General features: G+C 31.9%; 1 protein-coding gene and 2 long non-coding RNA genes across 4 annotated transcripts in view; 1 reads left to right on the forward strand and 2 right to left on the reverse strand.

The window, feature by feature from the left end:
- Window positions 1-21,847, reverse strand: part of LOC127702387 (alanine--glyoxylate aminotransferase 2, mitochondrial-like) — an 80,213-nt gene that overhangs the window by 9,370 nt on the left and 48,996 nt on the right. For both annotated transcript variants that reach the window (XM_052206546.1, XM_052206545.1), the window contains exons 9-11: window positions 19,466-19,558; window positions 18,717-18,789; window positions 16,950-17,098 (exon numbers count right to left, since the gene is read on the reverse strand). In XM_052206546.1, the coding sequence (XP_052062506.1) occupies window positions 16,950-17,098; window positions 18,717-18,789; window positions 19,466-19,558 (315 nt within the window). The remainder of the gene's footprint in view (window positions 1-16,949; window positions 17,099-18,716; window positions 18,790-19,465; window positions 19,559-21,847) is intronic.
- LOC127702390 (uncharacterized) lies at window positions 1,449-15,183 on the reverse strand. The gene is made up of 2 exons (XR_007982406.1): window positions 15,013-15,183; window positions 1,449-1,933 (listed from the first exon to the last, which is right to left on the reverse strand). It is a non-coding gene; the product is annotated as an uncharacterized LOC127702390 (long non-coding RNA).
- LOC127702389 (uncharacterized) lies at window positions 8,073-8,919 on the forward strand. Its single transcript, XR_007982405.1, has 2 exons — window positions 8,073-8,444; window positions 8,822-8,919. It is a non-coding gene; the product is annotated as an uncharacterized LOC127702389 (long non-coding RNA).

A 21,847-nucleotide genomic window follows, 5' to 3' on the forward strand; every position in this document is an offset into this window, starting at 1 on the left:
AAGCAACTTTTTTATATAAAAAAAAATATGTAGCCAGTAGAAATTTGTCTGTGGAAAACTGATTTAAATGATTAATTTTTGATTGACCTACAATTACATTATTTGTGGAACCTTTGCATGAATTTCCTAAATGAAAGTACATTATGTACAGTGTTGTCGAAATCACTATTTTTGCTGTCATGAAATATTGAATATAAATCTGTCATTATTTGTAGTTTTTTATAGACTTAATATCACAGACCCTGATTAAAAACAATGTGTATCATAAGTACAGTAAAATGCTCTGCTGAACTGTAGAATTTTAATGTTCTGTTTCATAGACCACAGAAGTACTGCAACATCCTTATCTTTACTCTTTCCTATCGGGTAGTGAAACTCGAGTTTGAAATTAGAAAGATTTAAAATTGTAGACAAGTTTTATCTGATCTTTTGTGGGTTTATGTTTCGGTGCAGTGCTATGTGAGCTGTTATTTTCTTTTCATTTGTCATTTTTTCATGTGTTACATGACCTTGTACTTTTTGTATTGCCCCTTGACATCTCCTGCTTCTGTTTAAACCTTTACCACTAATATTTCATCTGGTTTAAATAAAATAGTGTCTCATTCCCGGAATTTGTTATACAGGAATTCATTTTAATATCAGTTTTTTTATAATCATATTAACTGCTTGGTCTCTTCACACAACTTATGTTTAGGACGGAATGCATCAATAGGTACATACATGTACCAGGTCACCAATATATAAGTACATGTTATGTACTTTTGACCTCCACAAGAATTCTTAAACATTCATAGATGTGCAAAGAATATTTTTGTCGTTGGGTTGTTGTCTCATTGACATATACCTCACATTTCTGAATAGTCATAGCAGCTGTGCCTTTTCAATTTATTGCAGAAAATATTTGCATAAACATTTTTCAAAATAGGCGAGGTGAAACAGTGATCACAGAATGAGGACATGTAAAACTGAAACAACACAACACAACAGATAAATATAAACAAGCACCATTGCTAAAGGACTGAAACAAACATAGATGATGACTAATATGAGCGACTAGTAGTGTACAAGTAGAGTGAACATTTCTTGCTTCTTATTCTACACATTTTGTCATTTCATGTAAACAATTAAATATGTTATTTTCAGAGGAGAGGAAGGAATTTGTGAAACGAAATATTTTGCCTTTAGTATTGTCAAGTTATATATTCACAGGAGTTTTGTTGAATAAATGAACATTTTCCCTTTTTTTACATTATGCTACCTTTATGCTACAAAGGTAGCATTTCCATTCTCATGATGTACAAAGATATTATAGAGTGGCCTTCCAATGATAGTCATACATGTAAATCATTGTCTCATTGGCAATCATACTACATCATCATATTGTTATACATGTATGTAAAAATTATGTACATGTATACTTTGTAAACGTAAAGAAGACAAACGAAGTAGAACACAAGATATTTATTTGCATTTTTTTCCGTATAGTCTCTGCACAACTGCCACTTCTGTTTCAAATTCAATAGATTGAATGCGGAGTCTTGTATTTATTCTTAGTTCAATGATGTCACCATCACTTGCACAAAAATCGCATACACATGTACATCAAGTTTGGCATATGAACTATGATATTTGAACTACAATAATATGGTGCTTTCACAGTCAGGATAAGCACATGTCATTTTCTCTCTTACAAAACCATTTTTTAGTATCACATTGATAGTAGTACATGTAATCGGTCCACAACATGACTATGCACTAACATTTGAAAACAGTCATCACTAATAGTTGTTCCTGTCTGCCAGGGAATCTTTTTTTTCAATCAGAAAGGCTAGGGAGTCCTATATTCAGCACATGTATGATATTACATCTCTTGTATGCTGCACTGTTAGGTAAATTTGATCAACATCTTTGTTCTTTTATAACATGCAGGATCCTGTTAAAAAAAAAATGCTGTCAGATACTGAATGTAAATATATATGTATATAAACTTGTAAATGTCATCAAAGTGGTGGAAATAATGAAAAAAACAATTTATATACACAAAACCGGTATGTCTTGGGAAAGTAATTCCTGTGATGGGTACAATTGTTCTTTAAAGATGGACAATTATAAACTGTAGCCATGGACAGGTGTCTGTCTTTATATTGAAGAGAATGAACATGGCCGACAGCTTGTATAGTGATTTTTAATTGTAAATTGCATCAAAGTGGGTGAAAATATGGAAAAAAACAACTGAAATACACAAATCCAGTATGTCATAGGAAAGTAATTCATGTGCTGGGAACAATGATTCTCTAAAGATGGACAAGTTTATAAACTGTAGCCATGGAGAGGTGTCTGTCTTTGTATTGAAGAGAATGAACATGGCCGACAGCTTGAATGGTCACTTTTAATTGTAAATTGCATCAAAGCTGGTGAAAATATGGAAAAAACAACTGTTATACACAAATCCAGTATGTCATAAGAAAGTAATTCATGTGCTGGGAATAATTATTCTCTAAAGATGGAAAAGTTTATTGACTGTAGACATGGACAGGGCTTGTCTTTATATTTAAAAAATTGAACGTGGCCGACAGCGAGAATACTGAATTTTAATTGTAATATTGCATCACATTGGGTGATTTAATGAAAAATTCAACATATTTACACAAAACCACCCTGCTTTCATGATATTCATATATTCATGAATTAGGAAGAATATTCATGAATATTCATGAATATTCCAGTTTTATTCATGGGTTCTATTCCAGTGTCAAAATTATTCATGAATAAGAAGCATGAATAAACTGGAATATACATGAATTCTTAATAACTGTATGAAGACAATCAAAAAGAATTGTTAAAATGCCTAAAGATTACTATAATGAAGTTTTCTTCTTTCTAAAACTAATTTGGGGACAAAAGAAACCTTTTTTTGGGACATGAATAAACATGAATAAACTTGAATGTTTGGACTTAGAATTTTTCTAATAGTCATATAACATGAATAAGGATGAATAATGATGAATGAAATTTGGACTTAAAATATTTCTCGATTGTGTGACAAACACGAATAACCATGAATAAAGCTGCATGATAATGACTCAGAATTATGAGTGACCAACTGCATTAATAATACCGATGCAAAATGTAATTTGTTCTAGGATTTTGTTGTTTATTTGGACTATTTTTGGCTGAGGAAATATGTTCAATAATTAGATGAAAAAAATCATGAATATTTCATGTGACAAGTCCTTATGTCTGATATTTTGAATGACCCCACTTAAAAACTGCTGCTTTGAAAAATTGGATGCCCTTTTTTTAATGCCTCTCCCCCACTTAATGCTTCTAAAAATAAAAGTTGTCCTCTATCAATGAAAAATTTGAATTATAATTTGAATGCACTTGATAGATCAATTAATGGAAGTAAAGATGAAAAAAATAATTTTCAAATAATTATATTTTAAGTGTTTTCAGGTTAAAAATAATTAAAAGTAATATTCTGATATGCATTTGCATTCAATTTGTTTTATTTTATTTTTTTTTTTAGAAAAAAAACAATAAATTTAAGGAATATATTGTGAAAAGGTGATAAAAAAGGGGAAGTAACTGAAACATTTTTGAAATACACAAATTATTTATGACATAAAGCAAAGGTTATTTGTGTTAGTTAACAGTGTGTTTGACACCAAAGCTGTCAGGTGAAGCCCTGCACTTGATGGGTCACTTAATTTGACAGTTTACACAGCTAGCTGAACTTCCTGTTGATGGAAGAATTACGAATTTCAGTTTGACAGTATTTCAAAGTCAGAAAAATGCCGAGATTTTCGAGATAAAAACGACAGGGCGCCCGAGAAACGCCAACGGCTGTTTTGCCAGACAAGCTGGATCGTTTCTGATTTTCTACCTGTTGTCCGGCATTTAAATAACATAGAAAAATTATCAGATCAATGATAGGCCAACGATCGACATCGTAAAACCTTGGTTCTCAACTTATGTAAACAAGTCATGACCACGTGGTTTTTAGTAATTGTACTGAACAGTCCGACCCTAGAAAATACCGTCCTAGATAATGCGGCCACTAGTTCATCCGCATGCACCCTGTGCCGATTAAATTAAAGGTTTTTTTTCTTATTTTTAAAAACTGGCCAGTAACAAATACTTTTATACGACACCCTTGATTTATTTTTATAATACCGTTACGGGGACGGATCAACTTCTGGCCGATATAATATGGGGCGAGATTGTCACCTCGACGTTAGTGTACTCAATAAAAACGTCATCAAAATGTGATTACGCTGTAGCAAAATAGAAGATTCCATGTGAAGATGTTTTCAGATAAGTGCATTAAAAATTTAATTTAACATGTGTTTAGAATGAGATTATAAAATATAATTTATTGAGGAACTATGATTTTTTTATGGTTTTTTTTTTTAGAAAATCAACATCAGAAAATCTGAAAGCATAAACCTGGGAACAGTATATCTAATACACCTTATCGCTATAGGAATCATTCACGACTTTTCACGCATGGCGGCGCTGCGGTTCCATAAGTGGTTACTTGAACGCTTCAATCACGTAAAACGCTTGCATCTGTATTTACAACGTAAACAATGGCATCCGATGATTACATCACCTGGTCTGTTCCAGAACTAACGTTACGTGGAGCTGTCACAAGAGACAGAACTATAGATCTTATAGAAAGGTAAACGATGTATTTAAAAAATATTGAGATTTCTTCTATTATATAAAGCGGAAACGCCGCTACAGTACATGGCCAAAAAGATTTCGTCACCTACATTTTTGGGCTATATATTTCATATAAAAACACGTTTATTGGAGGCATTTATGGTTGTATTTTTACAAATAATGTGTTGAAAAACGCTGAATTGTATATAAAGAGTATTTGATTGTTTTGTCATAGCTCTGTCATCAGTTGTTTTTATTTTCTCCTGATGTGAACACATGTACTATTTTGTGTGATTTCTTTATGATTTGTTTACTTAGAATATCGTATGAAATGATTTGAAAGAGATTTGTTAACTTTGTTAGCTAGAATGGTGTGATTTCGTTATGATTTGTTAACTTTGAATATCATATAAAATGATTTGAAAATAATTTGTTAACTTTGTTAGCTATCTTGGTGTGATTCATTGATAATTTGCTACAATGAATAAAATATTAATGCATTCAAACTTTCTTTGTTTATCTATCTCTCTGACTTCTGGTTGAGGTCAAATTCAAATTTCAAATACTGTTCTATAATAACTGAACAAAGAAGGTTGCAAGATGAGGAGTTTTATTCAGTCTATGAAAGATGATGGTGGTAAGGAATCTCAGTTATTTATTTATAATTTCACATATTCAACTAATACTATTCAAACGTTAATTAACCTTTAAAATTCAGAAACTGTGCATTTCAGTATCTCGTTATAATCATGATATTTTTGTGCTGTAAGGATTAATTTTCAAAAAAAAAATGTGTAAAAGATGTGTAAACAGATCAAAACATTCATTTCAAGACTAGCTTCCCGTGCCAGCAGCCAAAATTCACTGGCAAGTTCAATGTTTTAATTGTTGTTTACTGACCAGGTCCCGGGCAAAATGGACAAAGCTATAATACAATGTAGCAGATTTGGACCAAGACTAAGACCCATCACCTATTCGACATCATTCTACTAAGTACACGTGGTGGCCTATGTTTTTTTTCTCAAATTTCGTTATAGTCAAATTCGGGAGAAAAGAAGAGAAACCTACACAGAGGGAACAATTCGTCCCTCATCGCAACCAAAGATAGTATTCCTTTTTACAATTAGAGGAGTAGCTATTAAAGGTAAAATGAAGACAATTGCGCTTCAAAGTTTGGGGTTTTCAGGGGCAGAACTTATTTTTGATCTGGATGTAAATGATTTAATCTGTGAATTCATGATTGATGCCAATTTATTTACGATTTGCTTGTGATTTGCTTCGGGTAGGAATATATGATTTTCTTCTGATTTGTTAAAGATTTGATAACAATTTGTTAAAAATTTCTTCATAATTTGAAAACAATTTGTTTATGATTTGCTTGAGGTAGGAATATGATTTACTTCTAATTTGTTAAAGATTTGATAACAATTTCTTTACAATTTCTTTACGATTTGAAAACAATTTGTTTGTGATTTGCTTGAAGTAGGAAAGCAATTACTTCTGATTTGTTAATGATTTCAAAACAATTTCTTCACAATTTGTTTATGATTTGCTTATGAATTGTAAGCAATTTGTTCGTGATTTGTTATTGTGATTTGTTAGCTCATTTGCATGTGAAATTTTATCACTTTCAAATCACAAAGAAATCATACGATTTGTTTATCATTTGTTACCATGATTTGTTCCTCAATTTTTTTTGTTTGGGTATATAGCAAGATTGTTTATAATAGACAATAATATTTATGTTTATCTCAGAAGAAAATGAAAATAAACAAATAATTATTCTGCTGTTGGTACCAAGTTGCATAAAATCAAATCAGAAATGTCCCCTAAATAATCTTTTGAAATGCAATTTTATATGAAATATTTAGTGTGAAATACCAAGTGACAAATACATGTACCCCAAGTTAGAAAAAAAACAACAACAAAAAACCCACTGAACTTATAAATAGTCATGAATGTATAATTAAACTTTCTAGGATACATTTAAATGATTTTGTATAATAATAATTAAAAATAGGGGTTCTATACAGATATTATCTGTTGGCCATGAAATGTGATATAAACCATGCAGACTGGGCAAGGGAAAACTAAATTTAACTTGTTATATACTGGGACTATTATACTAATAGTATTATAGTCCCAGTTATATATAAACAATTTATTACTTTTGAAAATGGGACAATTACACAAGGAAAGTATTAAATCCTCCCAATACCACTTTTAAACAAGACATGATTCTACATTTTTAAGCTTTAAATCTTTTAATATGTCTCAGCTTCATCAACTTAAAAAAAAGACACTGTAAAAAAAAAATATAAAGGCCCTTCTCTGCAAACTTTTTACATATAACATGATGGGGCCATTTTTGGAAATTTTAAAGATATATACATCTATAATGAAGTTTTATTTGTAATTCAAGTTCAAACAAGGAATTATTTAAATATGGAATAATTTCAAATTCTTCAAAATTGATTAGAAAATAATTATGAAAACTAACCCAACTAAATATTTTTTAAACTTAGAAATGTGGTCCCTATAGTTCTACGTCCTTTTTTTGAATCCTATCTGTTCTTGGCAGATAATCTTATATGATTCTAAATAGTTTTCTAAACTATTATTCTCTAGAAAAAAATGTTCCTAAACTAGTAAAAAGGGTTATACCTCTATGGTTTGAAGGGCTATTAAAACATCTTCCTTTGAATATGGGTTAAATAAATTTTCTCTCCAATAAGAACTTCTTGCTAGAGAGAAAATTTTATTAATTTTTAAGAAAAAAGTAGTGTTTCATAATTTTATATACATATCATGCCCAACATTCAGCATACAAGAATTTTTCAAAATTTTATTAGTTATACCATTAAATCCACTTGATATCTTGTTTTTCAAATATTTCATGGCAAGCAGAAACCTCCTTTGTAATCCTAACATTTTAATCTATGTAATAGTACTTTAAAAAATCTGTACCTACATGTTTTAAAAAAATTCAAACCATTCCTTAGCTTGTTTAATTAAACTTTGGCTGGAACATGCATTAAATATTTGTCACTGGACATTAAGATTCCAACAATCCATCAATATATTTGAACTTGAATCATTGATTTCTTTCCTTTTTGTCTTGCCTTGACAGAGTCCAAAATCAAGACATAGCATATATTAGGTATGCTGTTTTCAGCGTCATCAACAATGTATTAGTTAGTAAAGTAATATAAAATAGTGAAATATTGCAGACATTTTCTACTGATAGATATTTGTAACCATGAAAGACAATATATTCATTATACAGTTTTCATGATTAATAGCACAGGCACTTGTCTCAGAAAAAAATTTCCTATATACCTTAATATAACACGTGTTATATTAAGGCATATAGGAAATTTTTTCTGAGGCAAGTGCCTGTGATTAATCGCTAGCCCTTCAGGCCAGGCCAGATACATTTTTTGTAAGTATAGATAATTGTTAATGTGTCAATCCTAGTCAGGAGCCTTTAATCTAGTAGTTATAGTTGGTTAATTTCTGATATATATACATATATATTTGTTTTTTTTATTGTCTTATTTTATAATTTAAAATCAAGCCATTAGTTTTCTTGTTTGAATTTTCTTTCATTTTTGAATGTTGTGACCTTTGTAGCTGACTTGTTCAATGTGATTTTTTCTTGACTGTATTTTATTTGATATTTTTTCTTTTTTTTTTATCTTTTGTGGAATCAATTAGAGGAGCCAAAATGTATAAGCTTAGGTTCAAAACATTCTGGAGGAGCAGATTGTGTGAAGGTATTTATCCTTTTATAGCCTCAATCTATATCACAAAAATGTATTTGTGTTAAGACCAAGTAAAGGTTACAGGACCTAATCTCAGTTGGAAAAATGGTACTGTACAGTTTTATTTTAGTACTGGTGAACTCTACCGTTACAGACTCGTATGATAATAATACACCTGAAACTCCACAGATGTACGTGCATATCTAATAGCTATGAATATTCCTTCCGAATCCAGCCACACTGATTAGATGTCGCTTTTCAATATAAATTTTTATGAAACCAGACTGGATTAAAATAAAATTTTCTTGTGTAATTTGGTGAAATTTAAATTATCTCCACTAGTTTACTCACTAAACAACAGGACTAATTTGTTAACATTTTCTTTACAGAAGCCAGCAGAAGTCAAGAGAAATAAAAAGAATGGAACAAAAGAAAAAATGAAAAAGAACAGTGAAATGACAAAATTAAATAAAATTTTTGCATTTCTTATTGTTGTTATCTTGTGTATTGTTGACCAAGACAGCAAAAAAAACCATCGAAAAGCTGTTCAGACAGAAAATGACAGATGCTACACATGATCAAACAAAAGATAAAAAAACACTTCTAAGAAAAAAATTTGTTCAATGCTGGACCAAATGAAATGCATGAGGATATTTATAATCTGAAAAAATTAATACCTCTATGCAAGTGAAACAAATTATGCGGTATGGGCTTTGCTCATTGTTGTAGGCTGTACGGTGACCTATAGTTGTAATTATTTCTGTGTCATTTGGTCTCTTGTGGAGAGTTGTCTCATTGGCAATCATACCACATCTTCTTTTTCATATGTGTTCAGTGCAAAATACAAAAAAATGGACTATTCAATAAAATTGATATCTAAGACAGGAAATATTGGGGTTTGTCAATGAGACATCAACCCGACAAAAATAGCCAAAATATATGTAGATTAAGCCGGCATCAACAGCATGCAGACAAATGTAAAAGGAGATGTGGGGTAAAGATCAGTATGACGGCAGTTGTTTTCTCAAATGTTGATCCAGGATTTTGAATCTAAATAAAGTGACCCCCCCACTCCACTCTGAAGTAACTGTATTAAAACAAAGTCAATGTAGGACTTTCGTTGAGATATTATTGTGTCTGGGAGACACAATTGATGCCCCCGTAGATGCAAAGTGTTATTTTAAAATAACTATAACATTTAACCGCTTATACCCCAAAAATGACAAAGTTCAACTACATTGTATCTCCCAAAAGAGCAAATATTAATAAAAATCAAAACCCTGACCACATGAACATCTTCAATATATGTACAAACAGACATCAAAGTGAAAACTTCCTAGGATTCTAACTGTAGGAGGAGTTGTGCTGAATAACTATATACCAATAATGGGACGGACGGACAGACAGACAGAAGGACAGACCGGGGTAAAATAATATGCCCCCTACCCCCAACTTTCAGTTGCAGGGGCATAGAAAGGGGTCATCATACCCCAAACTAGACAAAGTTTTGAGAGTAATAAAAAAATCTGGATTAACCATAAATGTAGCTCCATAAGGGCCATAAAGGCACCCCACTCCTAAATCTGTCTCTGATATTAAACATTGTTTATGCGTACTGTTGTACGTTTGTTTTTTCTACATTGGCTAGAGGTATGGGGGGAGGGGGGAGATCTCAAAAAACATGTTTTACCCCGCCGCATTTTTGCGCCTGTCCCAAGTCAGGAGCCTCTGGCCTTTGTTAGTCTTGTATCATTTTTAATTTTAGTTTCTTGTGTAAAATTTGGAGTTTAGTATGACGTCCATTATCACTGAACTAATATACATATTTGTTTAGGGGCCAGCTAAAGGACGCCTCCGGGTGCGGGAGTTTCTCGCTGCATTGAAGACCCATTGGTGGCCTTCGGCTGTTGTCTGCTCTATGGTCGGGTTGTTGTCTCTTTGACACATTCCCCATTTCCATTCTCAATTATATTCTGAATATTTTATAAAAGGACTTGAAAGATTATGTTAGAAAACATTTTTATAATGATATTTCGTATAACATTTAAATGATTTTTTTAACGATTTTTTGAGAATATGAAGATGATTAAAACATTTTGTTAAAAAATATTTTTTGAACTTTTTCAAAACATTTTATCCTGCAGAAATGAATTTTTATATGTTTTTCAAATGTTTCAGGGATATTTGATTAACAAACACATTCAAATCATTTATAAGACATTTTACAAACATTGTCATCAAAATTCAGTAACATTTTAATGATGTTTGAAAAGTATCATGAAAATGTTTTGAAAATATTTTTAACGCCATACATTTTTGCATGAGTTTGATATTTTTCTACAATATTTTTTCAACATTTTCTATTTTTTTTTGGTGCTAACTGGGAAAGCAGTGGTGAAACAGCACCACATTAGAACAAATAATAAAATCAATTGCATGTAAATCCATTTCATCTTTTATGCATATTTATTTACAATGTATTTTTATGAGATTAGAAAGAACACAGCAAACATAGATAATTCTGGAACCAAGTTGAATTAGAAGTTTCCACGTGGAATTACATGTTTCAGATTTTTTATTCCCCTGCCACAGCGAAGGAGGGGCATTAAGTTTTACCCTTGTGTAACTTTTAGACAATACAAGGACTCTTTTAATGTGAATTCGGTTGGATGACACTTTTCTATCACAAACTACTTTCTTCTGATCTAGTTGGAATTTCCCTTTCAGAAAAGTTTGTGTGTTAATATAAGGATCGAACTGTCTTGGCTAGTAAATAAATCCTGTTCCATAATTCCACTAATGACTATTTGCCATTTGTTGTCACCTTTGTCAAATTTTTTTTTACATCTGGTTCTGACAGAAGTATTGATCCTCGCACTTGCAGCCACTTGGATTTTAACCATGAATTCATTTCAAACATAAAGATGTATCCCATCCATCACTTCATGGTTGGGTAAAAAGTCTGTTATCCATGATGGCTTCTGAAATATTAAAACAGGAAACCACAAAGCATCATGTTATTTAATAAACTGCAGGTTCAAAATTTTTCTTATATCATTCATAAAGGACAAGCGTTTAATGCGGGTATGTGTGTGATGTTTTTTTTCTCACAAAAATACTCTTGATTTCCAACTTTGAAGAATTAAAAAAAATTGTTCACACAGCTTTTGCCATAAGTTTAATGTAAAGTCCTTAGAAAATTCAGACTTTATTGCGACAAACAAATAAAAAAATTATGCTCATGTGTACCATGGTTTTTTTTAGAATGCAATATAGGGATTGTCATATTTCCCAATATATGTAGTTCTCTTCCTTTCATGCATTGTTTTGTCAGGGAAATATATTTCACTTGCTATAATTAAGTGCACAACATAATTATTATTTCTTATTTACAATGCAATCAAAGGTAAAAGGGTGAAAAAATGTGAAGACTAGTAAAAAACTTACAAAGTGTGAGGACTAGGAAAAAGCTTACAAAGTGGGAGGACTAGGAAAAAACTTACAAAGTGTGAAGACTAGGAAAAAACTTACAAAGTGTGAAGACTAGGAAAAAACTTACAAAGTGTGAAGACTAGGAAAAAACTTGCAAAGTGTGAGGGTATATTTGAAGAATAAAATACATCCCTGTGTCATCCCCCTATTTTAATAAATAATAACCTGTCAAATTATTGGGCTGTTTAATCGAGAAAAAATAAAACAAAGAGGTTTAATAATGTACTAAATATAAGAAAAATATAAATACATAATAACCTAATCCTGTTGTTATATAATCTCCTGGCATGACATGGTTATCAGCTGGTTATGGCAAACTTGGTCGACTTTTCCGCCGGGTTTCCCTAGAAGGCTAGATATTTTTGATGGGTGGATCAACTCTCTTGATGCCTTCTCTCCATTTCAAAAGAATTTCATTGTCTTTTGGGAATCTGTGGTCCCCCTTCAGAATAATTGCAGCCGGGGACACAACAATTTTGAAGCTTAGGTTGGTGAAATTAGCGAGTGTCGATAATTTGTGGTTACTAATGTAAACATGTGCAACGTAATGCGATTCAAGCGTCCAAGTGATTAAAACGTTTCCGACAACCACTTATGGAACACCAGCGACGTCTACAGGAAGAAATATTACGAATGATCCCTATTCCCGGCTGACCCGGCCGCTTGAACTTTTGACGTCAACAACAATCACTTTTCCATTGTGGCGTCAGATATTTTGTTTTATGACGTCAAAATTTTACGGGAACCTGTGTGATATCCAGTAATGGCGGAAAAATAGCGATAAGGTGTATATATATGTTCCTGCATAAACTGAAAAATATATTTATTTTTAACAACATTGAATAATCTTGTTGTCACATAACAGGCATAACTGGTAGATATGTAAAAATTTAATTGAATTGTGTGAATGGTTATTTGGTGAAAATAATAAGTCGCTAGTTTTTTATCTTCAGGGGATAAAAAAAGAGGGTCAGGGTAATTAATTTGATTCCAAATGGCTTCCAATGTATACTGTATAAACATGCAATAATATTTCTATTGAATTTATTGCTTCAAAATGTCTAGAACAATTGATTCTTTGTGGATTTTTTTTATACTTTTAGGGGATTAAATGATTAAATGGAGCTGCCAATTTTGAAAGTAAACGGATTGCATGCAGATTCCAGTTACCTTTACTCAGCAATACTAGTTGGAAGTACAGAGACAGCAAATTTAATTACAGAATGGAGGAGAACTTCACATGTATCCTTTATATCTGACACACATTTTTAATATTATAATATTTGAAACTGAACAGCGAGCATCATTAAGCCATGGTGAAAACTGCGTATCTAAATACAATTAAGACAATGAAATGCTTGAAGGTGTTAGAGAACATGGGGAGGAGGGGTGGGGTGAGTACCATATTAATGGGTAATTTAACAATATAAGCAGCCATTAAAAATGGCAAACAAGTTTGCTAGTAGTACTAGTATCTATAATTTTGATGGAAGTTTAAGGATCTGACATTAAATACAAGTACATTTTTTTTAAATGGGAACTTGACAGCCATTGAAATAAGATATTAAACATGGCCAATACAATGTAATTCATGCCGCAATGTTTATATATACGTGACAGATTTGATACAACAAGGGCAATATTCATCTACCTTATAATGAGGAATATGCATTTAAACTAATAAAAGAAAATATTTGCAAAAGAACAAATTTGTGCATAAAAAATAGATTTTACTCAAATTTTTTAATTCCTTATAGAATACATGCAAGACATTAAGTCATTTTATTGGTCCTGAACTAAGGACATTCTCAGGATTATCCAAGAATTATCCCAGGGCCAACTTAATGCAAGCAAATCTGTAAATCCTGACATCAGGATAATTTCCTGAGACCAGGACCTGATGAATCCTAAGCACAGGATTATCACAAGATTCTTTACTATGATCATGATGATATTTATGGTCTGGATGGTCTCTGGATATCCCTGGAATATCCTTGTTCCAATACCGTCCCATGTTTAACCCTATCTCAGGATAAGGATTATCTCAAGATTGCCCTGGGATTTTTCCCAAGATTATCCTGCTGGGGATATCTTGTGATATCCTGACCCATTTTTGCAAGGGTCAGTCACCATCACCAGGGGCATTAAAGTGATTTTCTTAATTAAAATGTCATTTAATATTTTAAATATTTTATATCAAGAATGCAAAAATAGCAAAATATATTTAGAACTGCATTTTAAAGGTCAAATCCTGATTTCCTGCAAAAATAAAAGCTCGAGAAAGACCTTCTGCCCCTCATATTTGTATTCATGGAATTCTAAATTTATTTCTACATTCAATATTCAAGAACATCTATTTCGCATTCATGGTTATTCTAGAATATTCAAGGATATTTCACATTCATGGTTATTCTAAAATATTCAAGGATATTTCACATTCATGGTTATTCTAGAATATTCAAGGATATTTCACATTCATGGTTGTTCTAAAATATTAATGGAAAATTACTTCACATTCATGGTTATTCTAGAATATTCAACCATTCAATATTCATGGACATCTTATTTCACAGTAATGGTTATCCTTAGTCAGTATTCCACTATCAATACTCATGGACATCCTTTTTCACATTCAAGAATATTCTGTAGATAAATATTCATGTTAATTCTTGGTTATTCAGTTCATACAATATTCATGTATATGCAAGGTGCCATTTAACATTCATGAATATTCATGAATATTCATGAATTGTAACCTTGAATATTCATGAATATTCATGAATATTATTCATGAATGTTCTAGAATTATTCTGGAATATTCATGAATAATTCCAGTTCAGGAAAGCAGGGCTGAGTATGTCTTGGGAAAAGTGATTCATCTCATAAATGGTTTTATTCCTTTTCGAATGAAAAGGTTTTAATGAAAAATACGTCCGAATAAAAAATTTTCATAACATCCATGTCGGCCAAGCTTTCCCCTTATTATTGACCACAATAAAATGTTAATTGTCACAATATTTTAACTAACAATTACTACAAACTGAATAAAACAAGGTAAACAATTTACGAAATTGAAATATATACTTACATTATGCTGTTTTGAAATGCTTGATGTAAAATAAAAATCGAAGCGGTGGTGAACTTGTCATGATCAGATGCAAAATGGCGATCTCGTTAAAGTCTCGTGTGATGCGTGTTTTTAATTGGATTTCGCTGACCACTGTTACAGTTGCCAATCTCTGTGTATATATGTCTCTGGCCAAAATGATTTAAAAAAGAGAAATTTATGTTGTGAAAAATTATTGTTGGTCTTTTATTATTGTTTGTTAAAATAATGTAAAATATTGTATTCTACATCTTCATCAGACTTCTGTTCAATTTAACTGGTTAATGGATAGAAAGATGGGCATACCTGCCCACCCTCCTGTTTTGAGTGGGAGTCTCCCTCGCAAACGAAGAAATTCCGGAAATCTCCCACTTGCTGGTCTGCTCCCATGCTGGAGTATAGAATCTCCCGCATTCGGATATTTTAACCCGGAATGACCCACGTTTGTATTTCTTCGAGATTTTTCTTTACTGTCAAAAGAAATAAACAGTTGTCAATTGTTTGAAAACTTTGGTCAGATGTTTTTATATTCGATTTATTAGTAATCGAAAATCATTTCTGCTATGTCAACTCCAACAAGATAGAGGTCTTTGTCTGTACCAAGCGGCAGTGTAAAAAAGAAGAAATATAACTGAAAATGTCAAGCAGATTGGATGAAAGATTTTCAATTTTTAAGACCAAGTTCACTCGGCACAATGAATCTTTACTGTGCACATAAAGTTCAATCAACTTTTCGTTGCTTCTGGTGGTCTGTTCAACGTTTAAAAGCATGCTTTGTGTGAGAATCACAACAAAATAAAAATATGTAACTTCAGACTTTTCAGATTTTGAAGATTTAGTGCTTTACATATTGCACAGACACCTGTTTATTTTTGAAGATCGTATGTTGACCTCTGGATCTACACCTTTTAGTTTCTTGTTTTATTGTTTCTGTCTCATTGAAGTAATACCCCACTTCTACTTTTATTTACTTTCAGATTGATTAATCGTAGTCTGTGACCCTATGTTTTATTTAAACAATGGACTAATGAGGCAAAATTTTATAACTGTAGATTAATAATTTTCAATTCTTTAGTTTTGAGATAGTTCCTTTTTTCTGTGCCCTATTTTATTTGATACACAAAATTCATCTGATAATGTTAAACATTTAAGAGATAACTGTATTGTATTTGAAGCTTTGCGGACGTCCATCGGTAGTTTTACTGTCGCAAATTTAGTTTACCTGGCGACATGTAGCGGAGACAGGTAAACGGGTATTTGCAACAGTAAAACTACCGATGGACGTCTGCAAAGCTTCAAATACAATAAAGTTATCTATATTCTAATGCAAAACAAGTACATAATTCAATTTCAATCATTATTTCAGTGTAAAATTCTCATTAAAGAAAATTCCGCGAAAAGATGTTATCTTCTTTGGCCCCTAAACTAGGTGACGTCATAGGTATGCTTCCGGCGTCAAACGTAAACAATGGGCGTTTTCTGGCTTCTTGGCCACTTCAGAATGTAATAAAATTTGATAAAAAGAAGATGACTAGGTGCAACATGTGAGTTTTTTTGCTTATTATTGTAAAAATTACATGTCAATACATAAAATGTTGGCTTCCTTAGTTACAGACAAGGAGATAGAGAATTTTACGCTTACTGTCATCCAATCAGAACCATTGATACAAAATAATTGCATTAGAATTCAGCAGTGTTGGGATCAATACAACATTGTCTGCATGAAAACATTGACTTATGGTTGTATGACCATAGGTTTTCATAAGGGAGAAGGGGTCAAAATACGAAGTGGAAATCTATTTAAATCATTCCATTTGCTTAATTGGCCTGTGTGCAAAACTAGATGGATGCATACAAAAATGTCAAATGATTTGACTTTTTTAACCTCAAAATATAAACAACAACTTTCCTATACTCACATCAAGAACAGCTGATCCTACAGCAGATGCCATTGGGTTACCACCATAGGTATTGAAATGGAGAGCTGTTCCCATATGTTTAGCTATCTCTGGAGTAGTGACAACAGCTGCTAATGGGAAGCCATTACCAATACCCTTAGCCATGGTTACTGTAAAACATTATGCTATTCAAATTAAGAATATAAATATAATTTTGCCTAAACAATTTTATATAATGGAGATGACGAAGGATAGGTTTTATATGTCCAGTGGCAAATATTTCATGCATATTAGGATGAGAACAAGTTGATGTGATATGACTATGAATATGAACCATTGCTTGTGATAGATCAACACACTTAGCTGTATTTTTAACATGCTAGTTCACAAAGTAACAATTCCAAGGAAGAAATGTCACCCTACCATGACCATGACCATAAGACCATCAGTCTTTGCTCTTACTCCTAAATGCTGCATGCTTACTCAGGAAGTCTTTGGTTTGACCTTTGGATGGATTAAAGCCATGACCTTGTGCACTTAAGGTGTGCAAGCTACCAAGAGACAAAAAAGGGATCACATAAAGAAGAGCACATTTAGTTATATAATTGAAATGTAGGTCATGGTGACGAAATTTTATAAGGACCTTTTACCGATTTAATTGTGTATTATATAAAATCTGTTACATCTCTAACTTGCAAATAAATGTCTGGTAAAAAGAACAACTTTAATTGATAGACGATAGCCTTTGTAATCTCATGGATAATAAAATTAAACAACATAACGTTGAGTTTCAAAATATGAGTAATCCAATACATTTTTAACTCACCTGGCCTGAAAGGCCAGGTGAGCTTTTCTCATCACTTGGCGTCCGTCATCCCTCATCGTCCGTTAACTTTTACAAAAATCTTCTCCTCTGAAACTACTGGGCTAAATTTAACCAAACTTGGCCACAATCATCATTGGGGTATCTAGTTTTAAAAATGTGTCTGACGACCCCGCCTGCCAACCAACATGGCCTACATGGCTAAAAATAGAACATAGGGGTAAAATGCAGTTTTTGGCTTATATCTCTGAAACTAAAGCATTTAGAGCAAATCTGACAAGGGCAAAAATGTTCATCAGGTTAAGATCTATCTGCCCTGAAATTTTCTGACGAATCAGACAACCCATTGTTGGGTTGTTGCTCCTGAATTAGTAATTTTAAGGAAATTTTGCCGTTTTTGGTTATTATCTTGAAAATTATTATAGATAGAGATAAACTGTAAACAGCAATAATGTTCAGCAAAGTAAGATCTACAAATAAGTCAACATGACCAAAATTGTCAATTGACCCCTTAAGGAGTTATTGCCCTTTAAAATCCTTTAAAATCAATTTTTAACAATTTTTCGTAAATTTTTGTAATCTTTTACAAAAATCTTCTCCTCTGAAACTACTGAGACAAATTTAACCAAACTTGGCCACAATCATCATAAGGGTATCTAGTTTTAAAAATGTGTCCGATGACCTCGCCTGCCAACCAACATGGCCTACATGGCTAAAAATAGAACATAGGGGTAAAATACAGTTTTTGGCTTATATCTGTGAAACTAAAGCAAAAGTATAATGGTTGCATTATTTCATGCACCAATTGTAAACAAAAATATCAGGTGAGCGAAACAGGCTCCTTGGGAGCCTCCAGTTAAATTTCAGTAAAACTTTTTTCTATAATAAATAATACATGCTTATTATTTCTATTAAATAATTTCAATGTCCATTTTCTAAAAAGTATAAATAGATTAATACAATACCTATATCAGGAACTACGTCATGAGTTTCAAATCCCCAGAAATGAGTTCCAAGTCTTCCAAAACCAGTCTGCACCTTAAATATAAAATATTTGCTTACAAGAAATAACTAATTTCAGATAATTTGTCTTCCATAATAAAAACAGAATGAACATTTTCCAAATAATTTAATAACATATATAGTAGGTAGCAAAACTCTCTATAAATATAATTTCCATATAGAATACCAGCATTTTGTACATGTGTTAAGACATCTATATAGTTATTTATCCGAGATATTTGTTTTCTTCTTTTTTTTTTTAATTATAAAACACTTGCTACTCAATACTAGAAAACTGACATGTCAGCAAGGGCCCTTTTTGCAGATTTGTGAGAGACAAACAATTACTGTGACTGGATTGTAAGTGTTGCTGTCCACCTATTGCAGTTTACTGAAAATTCTGACTGAACTGCATAATGTTTCATAGAATAAAATGGTTGAGCAATTTGAAATTCTGTCATTGCTAAGGAAATAAAACATTTCCCCACTTTGAGTAGCACTACCTGTGTCAATTTAACTTTTAGACAATGTACTGTTCGATTGAAAGAATACAATAGTCATTGTTCTGACCTTTAAATTTCTCCTAAGAGAAATCCATCACTCATCAATTAATTTACCTGAAGAAAATAAAATAACCCATTAAAAGAAAGACAACTCATGCAAATGGAACAAATTAGAGACATCTTCTGGAATAATGGATCATTAAACTTACTTCATCTGAGATACAAACTCCTCCATGTGATCTTACATGTTCAAAAGCTGGTTTCAAGAAATTCTTAGGAAACTGTACAGTACCACCAACTCCCTACAAAATATTCAATTCATACAAATGTTATCTTTCCCAATATACCATATTGCATATTTTTTTCTGCAGGAGTACAATTTAGCAGTTTAGGATTAAACAAGCATTCTGAGAGTATTGCATTGCAATACATAGTCCCCTACAGGGTAAAAATTCATTATACTGGAACACTGTTCTATAACTTGTCATGGTGTAAACAAAAAGTAAATATCATGTCAATATCTTCAAGCATGACTAAAAACAGTGTGGAAAACTGCTTATAAGAGTGAATTTTTCAAGTCCAAGGACCATAACTCTGCACAAAATCATTAGACTGAAACAAAAATTTGACCTTGATCAGTAACTTGTCAAGATAAAACTATATACCAATTATCAATCAATATCTTATAAACATGATGAAAAAAACATTAGATATGATTAATAGTTCTCTAAAATTAGATATGATGTAATACAGTGTATATCTATTTTCAAATTACAATCAATTCTAACATGACGTTCTTCAAACGCTTTGAGTACACACCCGTGGTAAAATATGAATATATTGTTTGGGCTGTTCCGATCGTACTCCCGCGTCATATGCTTTTTTATGAATGAGCTACCCGACGTCATAGAACGATGACGTAAGAATATAAGCATTTTACGGGAAAATACACCCTTGTGAACCCGAAAATCATCACAACAAGGAAACGTAAACAAACGATGCTAAAATGTGTTATATAAGCCATTTTTTGTATACATATAAGACATATAAGTACAATTATCATTTAGATTCATCCAAACCTATCTAAATATGTCATTGTAAATAGTTTAAGCATGCCATTTATTCAGTTTGCCCAGTTCTTTTACGTCTATTTAATAGTGCATTTATTTATGGGAACGGCAAATAATGCCTTCACCTAGAGCGCTTCGATCCAAAAGAATTGCCGTATTTGTCCTATTAGAATCGAAATAATTCATGGGGGCTTGAATATATCGTGATTTTACCAAGGGTTGTCAAAGGTTGCTAAAATGTGTTATATAAGCCATAAGTTCCAAATATTTTTTCTTTCATTTGTCACAAACTAATATAGATTTGTAACTTATCTATAAAATGTCAACAACTTTTATCCACACAATGTAATGTAATGTATTGAAATATATACATTAATAAAAATAGATTATTATCTAGTTAAAAGATTTCTCTTCATAATTTTTTTTTATATATATATAGCATTCAGAAAATTAGTTCATACTAAATAACAAACAAACCTGCCAAAAAATTCTTCAAATAATTTAACAAAGAATGTCTTTTATAAAATGAGTTATCTCCCTTTGTACAGAGATATGGTTTAACATAGTACTCTTAACATTAGAAATGGTCCAGAGTTATGGTCCATAACTCTGGACTAAATCATCAGACCAGAACAAAATTCGAACTTGATCTATAACTTGTCATGATAAAACTATATACTAAATATCAAATCAATATCTTCAAGAACGAAGAAAAAAAGTGTGGAAAGCTGATTTGCCGGACTGACAGATGGACAGACTGACAGATGGACAGACGGACAGATGGACAGAGGGACAGACGGACAGAGTGCAAACATAAAGTCCCCTTCGACTTCGTCGGTAGGGGACTAGAAAAAGTATAAGAAAAATTTTGATGATATTTTATTTGTGTAGATTTCCAATTTGTAAGTTAGCATTTTAGAAGATGCTGAGCTGTTTAAACATTAAAAGTTTTTTAACGGATTGTCAGAAAACACTGTAAAGTATGTCTCAATCTGATGTATTATTCAGTTTAAACAAAGAAATAAAAAAAAAGGGCTTTGCCTATTTTTAAGTGAAAGCATTTATATGTCCAGTTTGCCAGATTCAACTTTCAGAAACCGAGGACTGATTAGAGCTTGACACTTTGTCAAGACACTAGTCCTATCTTTCGTTGAAGATTATATTTACTGAAATCTAAATATCTTTTGGATATTTAGGTCTTTCCACCTTTCCGTGGAAAGACCTATTGATTTTGTTCTGATTATTATTATTATTAGGTCTTTCCACTTTTCCGTGGAAAGACCTATTGGTTTTCTTCTGATTATTAGGTCTTTCCACTTTTCCGTGGAAAGACCTATTGGTTTTGTTCTGATTATTATTTTTTTTCTTCCGCCTAATTTTTTTTCCTTCGCTGTTTTTTTGTTTCGCAAGACATATGTTAGACATATGGTATATGATATCGAACAGTTAATACGCTTTTGAAACTGACACCGCGTAACCAAAAACTTTTTCGATGTAAGAGTTACCTCCCCGAACACTGTT

This window comes from Mytilus californianus, unplaced genomic scaffold, assembly GCF_021869535.1.
Source record: "Mytilus californianus isolate M0D057914Y unplaced genomic scaffold, xbMytCali1.0.p SCAF_5, whole genome shotgun sequence".
Classification (NCBI taxonomy): Eukaryota; Metazoa; Mollusca; class Bivalvia; order Mytilida; family Mytilidae; genus Mytilus; species Mytilus californianus.